Genomic DNA, 18,746 nt, shown 5'->3' with positions numbered 1-18,746 from the left:
CATTAAAGTAATTTTGGTAAAATTAGGTAAAAGGTGAATTTGGTAAATAAACAAACAATTTTATCTTGCTTTTCCACAAAGACAAGGATTGTATTAGGACACTGTTCAACTACATAACAATAACAAGCAATGTTAATTTAGACTAGCTAGGTATCTAACAGTTTACAAATATGTCCTGGAATGGGTTTTATTAGGTGAAAGATTATTTATACGTTACAAAACCCTACCATTTCCTAAGGATTTCAGTCCAAATTAGGTCTGGCTATAAACCAGCGAAAGCAGCTCAGAATAGCTATGATTAATTTCTTCTCATTTTATTCCATCAAACTGCTTCCACATGTTACTACAGGGAAAGTATTCTTTTACACAGATCAGACGACTTGCCATGAAGGGCATTCACTGCCAACTACAGTATGAAAAAATACAGAAATAAACACAGTATTTGTGATGCATGAAACAGGTAGAAACATGCATCTCTATTCAGACATCTGCACTCAAACTAATTGTATGTATACTAATCAACATGCTTCAGTCACAGTAATTACCATCTAAGCTAGAAGAATTGTTTCTACTGAAAGATTTCTTATTTCAACTTTATCAAACAGATTATTCAAAGCAAAATTCAATAACTCAATTGTAAGATTAAAATATTTCACATATTTAAGAGGACGTTATTTTCAAATATTTTATACTGTAAATCTGAAGAGAATATCTAATAAAACAAAGTCATATAACTATCTTTGCAAAATAAAGCAATAATATCTTCCAATGCACATTCAAGGTGTCACTTTAAAATATCACATCTTTTTTTCTTTACGTTTCTTATTTTCTTTTCCTTTTCTGAATTTTGTATCCAGCTGTTGTCTAGGGCTACATTTTATCTTCTCTATAACCAGAAGTTGTAATCTATGAGAAGTTTTATAATTCCACTGCAGAGATGGAAGACTTAAGCGTATTTCCTCTCCAACCTACAGAAATCCTGTCAAAACAATTCTATTTGGATGGAAAAGACACTTAATGACACCAACTATAAGCTACCACTCCTATACAGTTGATAACTACAATTTGGCTATATCTGCAGAGTTTTCTAGACTTAGATGGAACACATGTTCAAGCAGAAACTAGCCAAACTGAACTGATTCAAGCCTACACTTAGCCCACAGAGTTCATAACCTCATTCTGTACCCAGAACCCCCCTACTCGCTGTACAGTAAAAGCAGAAGTCCGGCTGGATGGGTTCAACTCAAACCTGTCACCATCTGCGCTCATAACTTCTTCTGTTAATGTCATGTCCAAAGACAGCGCCCCAAACTAGTACCTCAGCTGCACACTTCTCTTGAAGGACTAGCTATGGCATGCAGTCAGGACTACAGGACAACGAGGATGACTCAGTAAAGAACAGCAGACCACAATAAAGGTAGAGGTACTCTCCTTATCATGTAGAAACACAAATTTAAGTCCAGGGCATATCATACTTTCACCCACACTGTGGTGGCAGTGGGTGAGTAGCATAACAGACATAACTTCTGTGGTGCGGACAGCATTCCTTCTGCAGACAAACAAGTACAATCCACAACCTGGGCTGCGTAACCATTAGAGATTAAGGCTGAAGAAAAAAAGGCTCCTTTCTTTCCGCTAGGTATCTTCCTTTTTTTTTGAACAAGGATAATTCTTAAATTACCTTATTTTGAATTTTGTTGGGGAAAAAACCAAACCAAACCAAAACAAAACAAACCCAAAAGACCTCAAACTTCATGGTCATTATAGGCACACCATCTTTGATTCTCATTAGTGAGACACCCACTAAAATTTCTTCTACGTAGGCAATATCACCAACCAGTCCAATTCCATTTATCTTGACATATTTGTACTGGCAGCTTTTAATTGCCCAAGGACAGAACCAGTTGAAATGTTAAACAAGCCTGGTGTAACACAGATATTAAACCTAATCATCAGGCAGACAAAAAGAAGGTTAATTAGAACAGATGTAAAGAGTTTTGAACACTGTGAAAAAAGGCTTGTACGCTAAACTTCATTTTCCTCAAGTCTGTTTACCCAGCTGGCTAGAAACAACAGTCAAACTCACTAAAATTGGGCACATGTTAATCTTAAACCAACAGCAGGAAGGAAGAAGTTATAATTATGTTTATTCCTAGCTGCAAAAGAGGGGATGTTTAATCAGAAATTTAATATACACTTTGATCCATTGTTAATGAGCTGACACTATGCTGTACATTGAACTGACTTCAAAGACACAGGATGCCTTAAACGTAATGTAAATTTATGACACTATTTAAGAAAAATAAAACATTTCTTCTAATGAGGTCACCTTTATCAAAGCATACTATCTGAGTAACTGGAGACAGTACATGTACATCAAGACATGTCAGTCCCAATTAGCTATAGCAAACTAAAGAGGATTACCGATAACAGAAACTGTTGATCAAAAATTAAAACTGCACATGTTCTTTTTTACTTTACATAATTTCTGTTCTTTTGTATTTAAAGCATTTACCTCTAAGCATCAGTAAATCTAATTTTGATCTATTTGACAACATGTTAAATTCTAAACGTTATTCTGTAGGAAAAGTAAGATTTCTCAGAGAAAAATCAAAGAGATTCCCCTCAAAAAGACTGGGTGATAGGAATATACAACTGAAAATATATGTGACATGGAGGAAGAAAGCAGAACTAGGCATATCACAGGCTCCAATCTTTCAACAGACAGCACTGAAAACAAGCTCAAGAACATACTGACAGTGGAAAAGCAGCAAAACCAAGAATGTACATGGGCACTAAGAAAAGGCAAAGAGCGGTACTGCAAACAACGGTGCAACTAATTTATATGAACATATGATTTCATATTTAAATTGTGGTTTTTTAAAAATGTAGACTGAAAATGTCTTAGGAATGTAATTTATGTTGCTCTTGTATCATGAATTGTTGCCATAAATAAGATGAACTATTTTTAACACAATAAGGAATAAAATTACAAAAATTAGCAGGATTAAGTCTATATATATATTTTTTTTTTAATGGTGTCATACAAATTATATAGCATTTCTTCTAGTGCACTCCTTATCTGTGCATTCCCTGTGAGAGATAAAAGAATGGTCGAGGAAGTTAATGTTCTGCATAAATACAATAGTGATGTATATTCAGTAAAATATATGTTAACGTATTATTAGTCAAATAAGGTCTTATTACCTTAGCCAACATACTCAGCGAATTTTTGTCACGGTACAATAACTGGTAATGTTTAACAACATGCTCTTATTTATCAAGGTTTGGTTTTCTTCTCGATACATTATTTTAAGTACTTCAAAGTTTGTATAAAGTCTGTATAATGCTACCAAAGATCCACACTAAGTATATGATCCAGACAACACATATCATCCCCTGCCTAAAGAGCAGCACAGGCTGGTATAGTGCTTCAAGACTTTCTTATGATATATTTAATCTCTACAGTTGTCAGCAGAAGTTGTACATTAAGCACAACTACAATAGATTCTATAACATACAAAATTCAGTCTAAGCGATTCTAAAACAAATCATGTGGCCAGTATGCTACCAGTAGTTTTCAATATTTTTAGAAATATTTTAAAGTATACTTATAGCTTTAAATTTTGGCATTCATTCAACCTAAGATGACAATAAAATGAGCTACCGGCACTTTCTTGTTCTAACTAGTGCTATACTGCAAATCTAGGTGGCAAAAATTAAACAGAATATTTGCTATAAAAATTAATGAATCACAAAACCAAAAATTTTTGCCTCTAAAATTAACAAGACTATTTATTTTACTTTGACTGCATAGTATTACCTTGCATTGACAAGTAATGAAACAGATCTTACAGTCAGAAAGCCATCTTTCATACTCTAATTATGGATTTACATTGCAAAAAGCTATCAGTGAGTGCACTGTGACACAGAGGATTTTGCATATTAGAGTAAGTCAATATAAAAAGGAGCTAGTATTTGTATTCAGTGGAGTAGAAACCTTGAAGGTACTGCCACAGGAGTTACAATTAGAGTTAAGAAGTTGCACTTTACCACCAGAAAGTCTACATTATTACAAAATCAACCATACCATGACTTAAAGGCTACTGATCATTATGTATCATTAAACACATGATTTGCATAATATTATGAAGAAAGAAGAAAAAAAATCTCAGTGTTGTAGGAGGACTCTTGCACAATTTAATCAACCCAATGCAAAACTGTAATGTTTAATTGATAACTCTTTCCCACACACACAGTCCTGAGCAACCAAAACCACAGGCACTATAGTTTGTGGTCATACAGTTCCCTAAGAAACTCTGCACCTGCTTATTAAATCTCTTTGCCTTCTGAATTTGCTCAGTTGCTTTTCTCAGAACTGCTTTTGTCCTCTCCTTGCACCCAAGACTCTTTATCTTACCAACCATTACATGCAAAATTTCAAGTCACCTCTGGAAATGGGCTTCATCTAAGACCTTCTCTGTTATCAAGGGCCTTGTACAAAGGATCATTATAACTTACCATGTAAGTTTGACTCAAATAGTGACTCTTAATACATGTATGTATGAATTTGATATCTCATGAATTCTCTCCTACATGCTCCAATGCTCCCTAAGGCAGTTTTAGTTCTATCTGTACCACAACCCACTCACCTTCTTGGAAACAGAAGGATAAGTGCAGAACCAGTCCAGCAAACTATTACAGCATACGAAACGGGCCAAATCGGCTTTCAGAAGCTTCACCTAACCTGCAGGGCTGGTGGTGTCCTTGCCACAACCACACAGATCACAAACTCAGCCAAAATGCAGATGGAGGCATTTCTGAATGAAACTCAGATTTCTTTTCAGTGCAGTATTTGGTGAAAAAGGGAAAAAACTTGGCAAGGTGTGCATGCCTAATCCTTAGCCAGAGAGATATGGCTAAGAATCTCTTCCAGATCTTGCCATGTAGAAATGGCTAGAATGATCTACTACCTTTATTCAGCAACTCACGCATGCTGGACAAGCTGAGATTTCCCTTATTTTAAGGAAGTATTCCTCACTCATTTGATCTGCTGCAGGAATGAGAAATCTGAGTGACTAGACAAATCTTCACTAAAGGCTGCTTCATCTTCCCAAGTCATGTTGCTTTCACAGATGAAGCATTCAGATTTTAATTATTCTCCAATCAACAGCAGCATCATATACGTAGTTTCTCTAAATTTAAAGGAGGTACATTTTATAGACATTACATAAAAATTACCTCAGCAGCCACTTAAGTACAGGAAGCTATGCTCAAAACTTACAAGATAACCTAATCCTACTTTTAAAAAAAAAAGTAAGGTAAAAATTACTGTATTTGTAGACTTCCAAAAGCTGAAAAATGTGGTATTAAACCACCTTTTTGAAAGGATTAAATACTAGTTGTATTAGGCACAGCTGACTGTTAGTCCAACACAGAAATGCTGCAAAGAAGAAAGGGAGATTATAATTTAAATTGCTGTCTATGATTTATGTGTTTCAGTTGGTTGAGTTGCATCCTTTTTAATGAATGCAATGAAGCATCTAAATCACTTAAATTGAGACTGGGAAATGACAGAGTTGTTTCTCCCTTTACCAGTACTTTCCCACCACCAAACACTACATCTTGTTAGTATAAAGACTTCAAGTATTTGCTAACAATACATTAGTTCTCCATTCAACACAGAAAACAATTAACAACTTGGGTGAGAAGGTTGTAACTTTCTATGGGATCAATAATGCCATAAGCTATGGAAACATCAGCATGTTTCCGATAGTCATCCATTATTACAAAGCTGAAACAGGAATAACGTGTTTTGTAACCGTTTTCTGTACAGCAGCAAAACCACACTTGATTTCTTCATACATTTAGAAAAGCTTCAGGCCTACTGAACATACTCTCATCTTCACAATAACGTAGCTCTTCAAATGTTGTTTTCTTCTGAAATTGCTATATAACACCCCTACAATTCATTAATATGTATTTTTACTTTGACATAAGTCAGAGTCTCATAAACTACAGAACTCATTCCATCAGTGGAATAAAAATCATGTCAAGATGGCCATATGCCATCAGTTCTTGACTGCTTTTGTGTAAGTGTCTGAAAGGACAGCAGGAGCCCCCAAAGTAGCAGGCATACAGTCAAAGCAGAACCTCTGAGAACACAGGTACAGGACAACTTCGGACGACCCAGTGTATAAATAGGAATCAAAACCAGTCCATTACTGATGCAGCCTTTACAGCTGGCTAAAATCAGTCTTTAAGTATAACAAAGAGGACAGAGATCACATGTAAAATATTTCTTATATGGCAAAAACAGAGGAGATCATCAGGAAACATAAAAAGATAATCACTTCCAAGAGAAAAAGAACAAAGAAAGGACAGAGTGACCAGAACTGCTCCAGCATCGCCATCCCCATTCAAGTACAGCCCACACCAGATCAGCCTATTTATCCACCCAAGGCCTCCTTCACCTTCAGTGGAGAAAAAGGTGGTTTTTTCGTTTGTCACCCACCATATTTTGCTAATACAACTCAGCAACCATACATAAAGCATTTTATTTTGCTGTCTAACTGGGGGAAAGAACACCATGTGTATGGGTGCATGTTTTCTGTTCCAGCCTTATGCTACAGTAAGACTGATAACTGCAGCACTCAGTCTGAGTAAACTCAGGAACAGACTGAGCATAATATGTAATGTTTTCTGTCTGGAGGTATTACTTTGACAGATTATGTATGTGAATAAGAGTCCATGAGACTGACTAACACTGTACATCTATATTGGCATGTATGCTCTGTTCAGATCCTTGATAAAGCTGAGAATAAAGTAATGATGTTAAACAGTTTCCAGAAACCAGCTTTTTAAGAATGCTGTTTTGATTCAGTCCTTTCAAAGAAATAAACTATACTTTCAAATCTAGTTTATGTTAACTGCAGAAAGAAAAAGAGTCTTTGACTGTATGTGCCTTTTTTTTTTTAACTCTCAATAGCAGAACTGACAAGTTCCTCCCCCCCCCCTTCCTGATTTTTTTTTTCTTGTAATCATTTTTCTTTTTAGTTATGTTGTTTAAAATGCAATGTTGGCAATGAAATATTGCTAGAGGCTTTGGACTGATGCCTTCTGAAGCTTCCACTTTTCTCAACTTTTACTAGCAATAAAGAATTTGTTTCTAGAAACATGTAATTTTAATTACAAAATTACCCCAAAAACATAAATGGAATTTAATTGGTTACAAAGTAATATTTTCACATAATCAAGGGATTGTTTTGGGGATTTAAAGCATAATTTATTAGTTCTGGATAAGGTGCACATTTTGATTCCTACAGGCAAATAACAAACTGATTAGTAAGTGCAATAAAGCAGTTTATTTGTCTGACAATTGGCAGCTAGAAGTGCCGTAACTTACTTGATCAATTGCCATTTTAAAGAACATTAAAGCTTCTCATAATTATGCTATCTATATGGTATGCAGATGAACAACAATACAGCATTACCCCTATTACACTAGTGATTTAATATGATATTTCTGCCAGGTTTTGTACCTTCCTACATAATGCAAAAGGAAGTAATTACTTTTTGTACTGAAAGATTGAAGAATTGACCCCCTTTTAAATATGCAAAGAATTTGACTGTAGGAAGAACTAAAGATGATAGCTTCTCTGGATGAAATTTTTTCTGATATTCAAGGTCATGCACGTCAGTTTTGAGAAAGAGTCTTAGCTTTCCAGTCATTTAGTTCTTCAGAATTCAGTAGCTGTCAAGTGAAGATAGCCACCTCTCTCCGGCAGGAAGCTTTTCCAATTTGTTACATAAAATGAAGTTCTCGTGTTCCTTAATTCAATTACTTTGTCAGGTAACATCATTAGCTAACAGCTTTTGAATTCCAGTTCTTTGATGGCCTAGCCTCACTGAATTCAGCAGATCTAAGCCAACACAGGAAGCCACCACAGAGCTAATAAATACCATGCACATTTCAGACAGACATTATACAATGGAAAAGACTACGACAAATGTGTAAGATCACCTTTTTGAACTCAAATGATACTTCAGTGATCTAGGTAAGGAAATATTTACCAGCCAGAAGTTCAGATGAACTAGTACACACCACCTTGAGAAGGTCAGTGAAGATTGCCTTGTTTTCCTACTGTTTTACTGAAAATGTCTAACACCCAATTAAAAAGAAAGCCAGGAAAAAAAAATATATTAAAATCACACAGGTTTCACAAAAAAGTGAACAAGATAAAAAAACTTAAACACAAAGACAAATGAGATATGATATACCATAACATGCAGACACCTAAACACAAAACACATTCAGTTAACAACACAGTTATTCTCATTTCAATTCGACATCAGTACAATTAACCCCATTCTTCTACTCTCAAAGAATCTCATTTAAAACAGATTTACAAAGCAGATCTATTTTAAAGTCTTTGGCAGAGAATCAGTTCTGGAAAGCTATTTTGTGCTGTATGAGAAAGGTCAAAAATCTTGTTAAAATTCTAACGGAATTTAAGTTTTAATGACTGGAAACTTATGTTCTGCATCACTGAAAACTATATAGCAGAGTTTCTATTTATTGCTATTTGTAGATTGGCTTAATGAGAAAAGTACAGGCCTACTAGTAAGAAGCTCAATATATTTATATTTCTACCATAATGTTCTGAGATGTGACATGATTTAATTTTCATAATAAATATTTTAAGTGGTACATTCCCCTTTTACACTATGAGCTTTCAAAAAAAGGTGAAGGAAGGCTAAGGAAATACCACAATTCTTTCTTCAGACTCTTTATTCCACTGTCAAAGTTGTGAATTATCTGTCAATTCGCTTATCTTACCTCATTTACTGAACAAGACCAGTAGTGGTTGATTTTCCTATCTTTCTAATACCCAAACGATCTGTTGTCACTATTGACTTCTACCTCAAATCATCTCCCTGAAGTAGGGAAGCATTCTACAGTTTTATTAATGAAGAATTGAAGTACAAAGTAAAGACAACAAATGGTACAAGCAAGCCTGTGGCTCAGTTGTGATTTCTTACATCTCTATCTTAGCCACTTTATCCATCAGTTCCTTTTGTTGCTAGTGCATGCCTTTAATAACTCTACCATTCTACTTGTGTAACACAATTTCTACCAACTTCTTCCCCTTCAGATATCACTTACTTTCTCAGAAATCTTTCTAGTCCCTGTGAATATTCCCAGTCCTCAGATGCAGTGATGACCAGGAGGATCTCCAACCTACAGTTGGAAGCTTTCTGCTTCCCCTTTTTCCCAGCAGTTTGCAATGCTTACAGATTCTAGAAAAATTTAGCATTAATACAGATAGCTCTCTTGTCACTTATTCAGGATTTGCATGTAAGTTTGAGGTAAGACAAAGTTAGCGAGTCATCCAGTGCAGTACTCTCTTTAGCTATTATTAGTAACCACTAACTTAACTACTTAGGTGAGAATTCTGCATGGAAAAAAAGGTAAACCATCATTATATAATCTACCTTTCAACTAACAAATTGCTGATTAATTCAATCTGTTACTGATAGTTTCTCTGGCAATAATTATTCCTCGTAGCAAATAACACTGCTACGTATAAGTATTTAAAAATGTCTCACTCCCCCCCATTTGACCTCTCTGCATAATAGGGATTCTGAATCTGTTCTACTTAAAAATCAACATAATACATTAATAAAATTGCTAGAAAAATCCTTATTTATCATCATTCCACAGTGTGAAGTATAAAAAACATTGCAGAGTTGAATTTCTGCATAGTACATACCCCATGCTCTTTAGCAGCCATAACCACTTTTGAAATAATATCTTCTTCAACAAATGGCCTCACAGCATCATGGATAATCACTACTTCTGGCTTCTGAAGCAGATGGTTGGAAAATTCATTCTCTACAAATACTTTCAGTCCATTGAAAATTGACCGGTGACGAGTTACTCCACCTTTTGCTATCACAACTCTTTTGTGGCCATATTTTTCAATTATAGACTTCATTGTTTCAATATTTTCAGGAGAGACCACCACAATAATACTGGATATCCAACTTATCCTAGAAGAAACAGTACAAAAACAGAGAAAGTAGACAAATAACTAAATAAAAGTACAGATATCTCCATGAAACAAATAAATTCATATCAAAAGAAATTCAAGCTGGTAAAATAAAGCATATCTGAATATATTCAAGCCCATGTTTTTGTGTGTGCATTAGTACTCCACCCCTAAAGAGAGCTATGTGAGATGATCTCATGACATGACAGACATGACGTGGACGTCAACCAAAGTAACCGGAATTCTGGGAAGGGACTTTCTTCCAACAACCAGTTTGCAGAGTTAAAAAAAAAATGTAAATTAAAAAAAAGCACTTTCTGATAACCCTTCAAAACATTTCTTAACTTAGCCTCATTCCTCGCTTCAAACGTAACTTTTAAATCAATCAGCTACAGTCTGGTTTTTTAGCTGTCTCTAAATTCAGTCTCCAATAAACTGGCAAATCCTGAGACCTGGAATACTCCATGTTCTACTGTGTAGTATACTGTGTACAAGTGAGTAAGAGGATCAAGAAAAACTCTGAAACAAAGATCAAAAAGTAAAAACACAGCTATGCTAGGTAAAATTACCGTAATATTAAAAGCACATATTTAGCGAGCTTCAAGCTTCTACTGTTGGTATCAGGCTAACTCTACAAGTGAAGGGTGGTACGGGGGGAGAATGGCCCACGACCCACAAGATTAAAAGGAGTAATAACTGAAGTTAGGCTTAAGTCATACTTGTGTCAAAGAACCTGGGAATACAAATAATGGTCACATGTGGCATACTATACTTCAAAATAATGGAAATACCATAATTCAAATCCAGATATTTGAGTGGTTTATTTTCTAAATGCTATGTAGTAAGCATAAAAAAATAATTTAAAATTGCTTTATTTCCTTTCTACGTCTCCACAGATGACAGGAGGGGGTTTTTAACATGACAGACAAGAAACTCATCAGATGAGCAATGATTACAGAAACAATTTACTATTTATTATAGTAAAATTACTCATGTGTAGCTTACACACCCAACTAGACAGGGAGAGAACTACAGTATATTATCTCAACTAAAACTAGTAAAGCTATTGAAACTAATTTTGCAGACACGAGACAGACTAAGATATTAAATATTTTCAGTTAGAAAAATAAGGGACAGAAATTTACAGTTCAGAAATATACAGGGTCAAGCTATTGCTTTCTGCAGTAACACAGGAGAAGGCATTGCCTACAATCTATCCTTACTCCAAAAGCAAAGTCATCCGTGATACAAACAACTCCCCTATAACTGTGTGAAACGAAAGAGCATCTTCCACCTTCTGTATGTTTTTTTTCTAATTAATAGAACTCCACGGAAAATTTTTTCAATGAATTTTAAAATAACTTTTAAAAATAAAATAAATAGAAGTGTTATTAGCATTTTTCAGAAGAAAAATATTTGTCCTTATGTTCATTTTATTATTAACAAAGGCAGAAAATACAGCCAAACCAGCATATTCTCAGCACTTTTTAAGCACTGAAGTACAGATGTAAAATATGAAGTCATATGGTTTCAAGTTTCATTTTAACTTGTCACTCACCACAGGTTCATCAAAAGGTTTTCAAATCTCTCAAGTGAGCCACAAAACTTAACACCTCTGCATGACTTCAACTCAGAACTAGGGCAAACTAATTGGATTAATCTCAGTTACTTTTTTGAATACTGAGAGTCAGTTATTTAAATAAAGCAAAATTCAAGAGGAGCTACTTCACTCTAAACAAGAATAAGTACTCTACACTTCTATTTGCAGAAAAACTATAGCCTTACAGTTCCCAGAAACATTGGACAGTCTGCACATTCACTAGTGAATGGGTAAAATGGGCACTGACGCTTCCCTTACTGGAGTCAAACGAAACAGATTATGAGGCAACTGGGTAGTACACAGCATCTCCTGAGAAGAAGGAAAAAGAACAGAAGTACTGGCCAGCCTGCGATAAATCTCTGCACAGGGCGGGTGGAATGGCTCAAGGCCTCCAGTGGTAGAATACACCGAAAAGTGACAGGATGCGGTCACAGCTCCACCCTGTGTCTGGATAAACACATTTATAAACTTAAGCATGTCCTTAAACTCACTCTGGAGTAATGTTCTATAATTAGAGCTGGGATTTAGAGATGCAGCCTATTCATATAGGAGTATAAAGGTATCCTCTAGATTTATTAGGTACAAGAACAGCTTAGGCTTTGAAGTCTAACATGTCCCACCAAAACTCACGAAAATTACTAAATTTGTAATGTATGCTACAAATTCTCACAAATGAGACCTGTGCAACACACGGGTACTTGCTCTTTTAAAGATCTGCTTATGGAAACGTTGAAAAGTGTTTTAATGAAGTAGAAAGCGTACACTCAATCTGGCAGTAAACAGATTATTTATTTTCTTCCCTCAATTTGTCACACCCTTTTCTTCAGAAAGATTTCATACTAAAATAATATGAAGCTCAGGACCAGCTCAAAACCAGCTTAAAAATAGTAAACACCCCTTCCACTTTATAACTGTAATATTAGATCAAGATAATACAAGCTTCAAAAGGAATCAGCATAAGGCATGATCAGAACACTGTGCCCCAAGGTGCTTTAACAAGCACTAGATGCAGAACTCTAGTGCTTCCATACAACATAGGCCGCAGTATTAAAGTGGAAAATCAGGTCTGATCAAACTAAACAGAAGTAACAGCCCCAGTTATGATCACTTTACAAGTGCCTTGGGAGGACCTCAACATTAGTAGAAGGAAAACAATGAGGCAGAAAAGGACTATGTAATTATTTCCTGCAACCATCCTTCTCATCATCTCCTACCAACAGACTGGTTAGCTGCCTAGTAGAAAATAGTATTGTTTCATCAAATTTCAGACAAAAGTACATACATTTATATTAACCGAGCTGGAACTCAAAGTAAAGGAGCTCATTAACTCAGCAACAGATTAAGCTATTACATGACTTCACAACACAGACTGCATAGGAAATTAAATTACCCATGAGTTTTGCTCTGAGAATGTATCACCTAAATAGCATGCTTGGGTACAAACGTGACTGAGGTTTAACACTTTATCAGTGCACTCACACACAAACCAGTGCTGAGCCCGAAATCTGACATAAGGCTTAAATACTCACACTCAGTTTCTTGCAACTCTTACTCAGATCAGTAGCAACCTAATTAACATATAACCTACTGAAATCAGCAGTTTTGTCCACAAAACAGGGCTAGAACCAAGCAGTCACTGCCGAGATGGCTTTAATAGTGTAAGATACGATCTTTCACTGCCACAGAAACTCTTCAGAGGTACAAGATAAACCACTATATTAATTTTGCTGGCTCTTATTATTCAAGCATCAAATGAAAAAAAGAACTGTCAAGAACAAAATGCATTTGCAGAATGCAAGCATAACTTTTTTGCTCCATAACATCTTTGTTATGACTTTACTGATATATAAAAAATGTATTAATACCTATGTATCTTTTACAGTGCAAAAATGGAAGCACGGAGCTTTTAAGTCTGTAAAGTTTCACAGGTATATTAAGGAAGTTTTGAGCATCTCATGTATAGAAGACATTAATTTTTTCCTGAAAGAAAATGTTCCTTATCAAACAAGATAACAAACGCACCTTCATAAAGTTATAACAATTGTATTGTTTGCTATGGCTATTTTCAGCTCGTAAACATTTTCAAGAATAAGCTAATGATAACTGGACAAAAAGTACTAACACAATAGATACGTTTAACAAAATTGTAATTGTGTGACCCACAGAGCCAGTGAACATGCATCAGCCAATGGGGAAAAATACTTGGCAAATAGAGTACACAGGACACTTCTGAAGAGGCGATCCTTTGGAAGCTGCCCCCAGGTGACTTTTTTTTATATATCAGGCCACCTGTTTTAAGAGACTACATTACAGTAAACAAAGTAAATAAAGTTGTCTGAAACCTTTATGAAAAATTTTTATTCTGCCAGTAAACACAGTAATTCTGCTTTCCTCTTTCCTAACTTCTCAATGTACTTTCAACAACTGGTGAAATATGAGCACAGCAAGAATAGCAGCAGCTTATTTGTCCCACAATGATTCTAAAATCAACATTTACCTTAGTCTGTTTTCCTCTGTAAAACCTTATTAAAATGTGTGCGCATGTGCATGCAGAGCTGAGATTCCTCCATGTCTCAAACTGAACTGAAAAGGTTCTATTCTAAACAGATACACCAAAAAAATTAAAATGAAGGAAAAACCCCACTAGCTTTTACAGAAGCAAAAAGGAAGAGTGTCATTTTAGTTCTGTTGAACTTGATGCAAAAACCTTGCATAGCTCAACAAAAGCAGAAACAAATCCAATGGGAAAAACAGACATTTAAGTTCTCTAACACACTTTAATTTTACCCCCAAGGTAGTACCTGACCTTCCTATCACTGTACTGGCAATAAAAAACAGTAATTTCTCCTCACCCTATTTTTTCCCACCTCTTCCTCCTAAGGGCATCATCTTTGATTATTATTGGCAGGCCAACATTCTACATGCTGTCATCCTATGCAACAGGATGCACTGCTTATTCATTCATGTCTGCTCTTGTCTGACAGTTTTTCCACATCAATATTTAAGATTCTCACTACTTTCAGCTAAACAGCATAAAAAGCTTCTACTGGTTTTTAAAAAGCATATATAAAGCTGCTGCAAATTCTTGATTTGCTCATGTATTTGTTTATATGTTGCTACATTTTTTCCAGACTAAGAAAAAGCTCAATTACAGCTGTGATAACCAGTTCAATATTCAAGAGTCAATGATTCATTCAATTACAGCAGGTAAAAAATAGACATCAGAAGATAGCATCAAGCCAAACACGGAGAAGCTGCCACTTCTAGGTGATAGATTACATGACAAACTGTAGTTCCTCAATATTACATTTTTGCACGTACATTCACGCAAGGAACAACGTACTTCCTTTGCTGTTTCAGAGTCAGAAGTGTTGAGATTAAAACGAAAGCCATTCTGAGGTTTAGAGTACTTCTGTTCCCAACTCCTCCTACACCAACATACCAGCCAACACTCCAATTCAGTACAGTGATGGCAGAAAGCTCTATCTGTGAGAGCACTGGAACCTAAAGAAAAGTACCAGGCTGTTACTCTCACAATCAACTTGGGGTCACACGCCTGGTCAGACTGTACAATTAGAATGCAACCTTCTAATTTTTTGCAGCTTTAAGACATAGATATAGCACTGTTACTCAAAGAACTGTTATTTTCCCAGAGCTTACTGGCAGCAAAAATGAAAGATTTTTTTTTTTTAATCATGTTTTATTTTCATATGAATATCATTTCCTTCCCAAGCCTCACTCTGTTCTCTTTTCCAGGTCTCCAATACAAATGAGTAAGGATATTATTCTTTTCTGTAGATTCCCATGACATCTTGGCAGAAATTACAGCTGTGACCAGCTTTGGATTGAAGACTTTGCTTACTGATGTGTTTAGCTTTGTGACTGGCTGCTGTTGAAAACTAAATAAAGAAAACAAGCAATATTTCTTTCATAAAGTAACAAGTGACCAGGGGGAAGCCTCTCTGGGTGGGAATGGAAAAAGAGTCCCGATTTTGATGTTGTACAAGTTTCCATCAGTTAAGAACTCTGGGAGATGTTGGCAACTCCATTTCTTTTCACCACCCTCCACTCCTTGCCCATTTATTCTCTCTGAAATTTAAAGGTTTGTTTTTCTACAAGTTACTGCGAAACATCCAGAATATATCTGACACCCCATTCCTACCTGCAGTGTTTCAAGTGACACTAGAAACAAGACCTACATTATGTTGAGATTTGACAATAATATATTAACTGTCAGTTGCATGCCTAGAACACAACAGTATTGTGAAGCAGAGAAATCTGACTGCTAAAATATCCCATTATTTAAATTCCTTGCTCCAACATAAATAAGTTACACATCCAGCCTCATGCTATGTGAGCTATCAGCTTTCAGCCCAGTAACCGTATTTTAAACAAAGCCAAGGGGGCTTTTAAGCTTCTTGCTGAGGCAAGGTGCTCCACCATAAAGGTGAAGCATGATGCTGAGCTGTAGACCACCGAGTTCATCCCATTACGAAGACTGGATCTTTTCGAGGCCTCTGGTCACCATTAAGACCATCTCCAATGGCTATGGCAGAACAGATCTTTTCTCGAGGCCTCTGGATGGCATGATGACTGTCTCCAAGGGCTACGGCAGGCTTGTAGCTCACCAGACCAGCCACCGCGGCGACAGGAACACCTCGACCTTCGAGGCTGAGGGCCTGCCTCGAACAGATCTCCAGCAGCAAGGGGAAGCAACAGAGTTTCGAGGCAGCGGCCGCCCCGGGAGGGGGAACGGCCGCCCGGGCCGGCGGTGCCGGGGCAGAGCGCCCAGCTCCTGCCCGGAGCCGATCCCCGGCCGGGCCTGCCCGGCCCGCACCAGGCCCCCGGCTCCCCAGCCACCGCCTGCCTGCTCGGACCGGGCGGGGAGGGGAAGGAGGCTCCCACCGAAACGCGAACCCAATCCCTCTGAGGGGCGGCCGCGCCGGGGGTGCCCCGGGCCCGAGGCGAGGTCGGCGGGCGGCTGCCAGGGGCTTTCCAGGGACCGTGGGCGCGGCGAGGGCCAGCGAGAACGGGCGGCCGGGAAGGCCCGCAGGGCGCGGACGGGGAGCCGAGCGGCGCCTGCCTCGTTACCTCTCCATCGCCCGCACCGCGTAGCTGACGAGCGGCCTCCCTTGCACGGCGCAGAACTGCTTGGGGGTGGCGCCACCCAGGCGCTCCCCGCTCCCGCCCGCCGGCAGCACGGCCGCCACCGGCGTAACGGCGGGCCCGGCGCCGCGGCTGCCGCTGCTGGGCTCCATCTGCGCGGGGCGCCGCGGCTGCTCCGCCCTCAGTGCGCGCACACACACACACACACACAGAGCAACCGCCCGCCCGCGTGTTTTATTTGCCCGCGACGTCCGCAATCCGAGGAATCCAGCGCCCGCCCGCTCGCCTGCCCCCAGCGGGGTGCGGGCCCTACTCCTCGCTCATACCGCCCTACGCGAGGCCCCGGGCGCCGCCCGGCAGCTCCACCGCCTGCGTCTAGACCCCAGCGGGGGCGGCCGCCCGGGGCGCCCCGGTAGCGAGATCCCAGGCAACCCCCACAGCAGAGCAGGCGGGGGTTCCGCCGCCAGCGGCCATTTAAGCGCCCGGCGCGCCGGTGCATCCCCGCGGCGCATGCGCGGCCGGGCGCGGCTGCTCCCACCTGCGGCGGGCCGGGGTGGGTGGCGCGGGGCGGGGCGCTGAGGGGGCCGTGGGCGCTGGTGGGCGGCCGCGGGCTGTGGGCAAGCCCTGGGTCCCTCACGCCGGGAGGGGCGGGCAGCCGCCGCCTCTGCGTGTCCCCCCCACGGGCGGCGCGTCGGGGCGGGATGGCCTGTCTCAGCGAGGAAATAAAGCCACGAAGGGAAGGCGGGCCGAGCCGCGGCCGTGAGGGGATTGCTCCTCCACCGGTTGGCTGAGGTCGCCTGCCAGAAATCTGGCATATGTTGCCCTTAATACGAGGAGGGAGAGGCTGAAATAGCAGCAGTCAATCCGCTGGAAGAAGCTGGGATGTGCCAGCTCTTTTTACGGTGTCAGTGTAGGCGGTAGCTGAGGCGGGTTGATCGGCAAATTCTCAGGGCTGATACCCATTAGGTGGCAGAGGAGGCTTGCTAAGCATGACATCATGTTACACATTTGTAATAGGTCCTTGGATGATATGTTTGGCTTCACTGGACGTCTTAGGCTGTAACTGGAGTGTATTTAAATATTACTGCTGCCCTCTGTCCTCACCGAAAGTTTTGGACATCTTGCTCTGAAGATAGCCTAGCAAATCTGAAAAAACTGTTGTGAGCATGTTGCTGCTTACCAGGGAGCAGTGAGGGCCAGCCACTCCAAAGGGGAAGGAGAGCCTGGAGCCGAGCGTGGTATCGGGGCAAGTGAGAACAGCAACCTCACCAGCAAGGAGCCAGGATGCCAAGTGTGAGCCAGGGTCAGGATCAGGCCCTCGGGGTCAGGCGTAGTCCAGTGATCACCCAGCAAGGACCCAGTGAAGCGGCGGGTCCCAGGACAAGTCAGGAAGGTGAGCCAGGGGGTGTGGGTCAAGGTCAGGGCGGCACCAGACCAGGTGCAAATATAGGCGACCAACAATAAAGACTGCTTAAAAGTAGATCCCATGCGAAAATGAGGAAAAGAGGGTCAGGCCCTTGTTTCTACTTTTCTTAGTAACAGCTCTTATTAGTGGAAGAGCTGCCTTTGGACTTGGCAAGCTAAACTCCCTAACTCAGCCAACTAACTTCCAACTTCTGGAAGGTGGGTGCACTTAGAGCCCTAACACTGTCCTCTGACATTATTTTTAGGAAAAAAAATCAGTGTGTTACATGCAGGCTGTCCTAAAATGACCAGAGGCTTTAGAGTCTGCAGGATTTTTTAATGTATTCTGTATGTCTTTGAAAAGCTATCTTATTTACAGCTTTTCAGGCTTCTCTTAGTTGTGTTAAGAGGAACACATATTGAGACTTTTCTGAGGAGTAAGTCTGAGCGAAAAAGCAGCACGGAAGAAAGCTTATGTCCCAGTTGGGCTGCTTTGCCAGTGCCAGCTGTGAACTGGGGTAAAGTGATCACTGGCATTGCAGAGTCATCATAAATAGTTGTCATGCAATAGAAGTGAAGTGATC

At 39.4% G+C, this 18,746-nt stretch overlaps 1 protein-coding gene across 3 annotated transcripts in view; it reads right to left on the bottom strand.

Moving 5' to 3' along the window:
• The window catches only part of CRPPA (CDP-L-ribitol pyrophosphorylase A), a 126,724-nt gene extending 109,473 nt beyond the window's left edge, over positions 1–17,251 (bottom strand). For all 3 annotated transcript variants that reach the window (XM_042802158.1, XM_042802159.1, XM_042802157.1), the window contains exons 1-2: positions 16,744–17,251; positions 9,774–10,053 (exon numbers count right to left, since the gene is read on the bottom strand). In XM_042802158.1, coding sequence (XP_042658092.1) covers positions 9,774–10,053; positions 16,744–16,910 — 447 coding nt within the window. In that variant the 5' untranslated portion in view covers positions 16,911–17,251. The remainder of the gene's footprint in view (positions 1–9,773; positions 10,054–16,743) is intronic.
• Between the last annotated feature and the right edge of the window lie 1,495 nt (positions 17,252–18,746).

This window comes from Tyto alba, unplaced genomic scaffold, assembly GCF_018691265.1.
Source record: "Tyto alba isolate M040663 unplaced genomic scaffold, T.alba_DEE_v4.0 Super-Scaffold_38, whole genome shotgun sequence".
Classification (NCBI taxonomy): Eukaryota; Metazoa; Chordata; class Aves; order Strigiformes; family Tytonidae; genus Tyto; species Tyto alba.
This window is presented reverse-complemented; position numbering and strand designations above follow the sequence as displayed.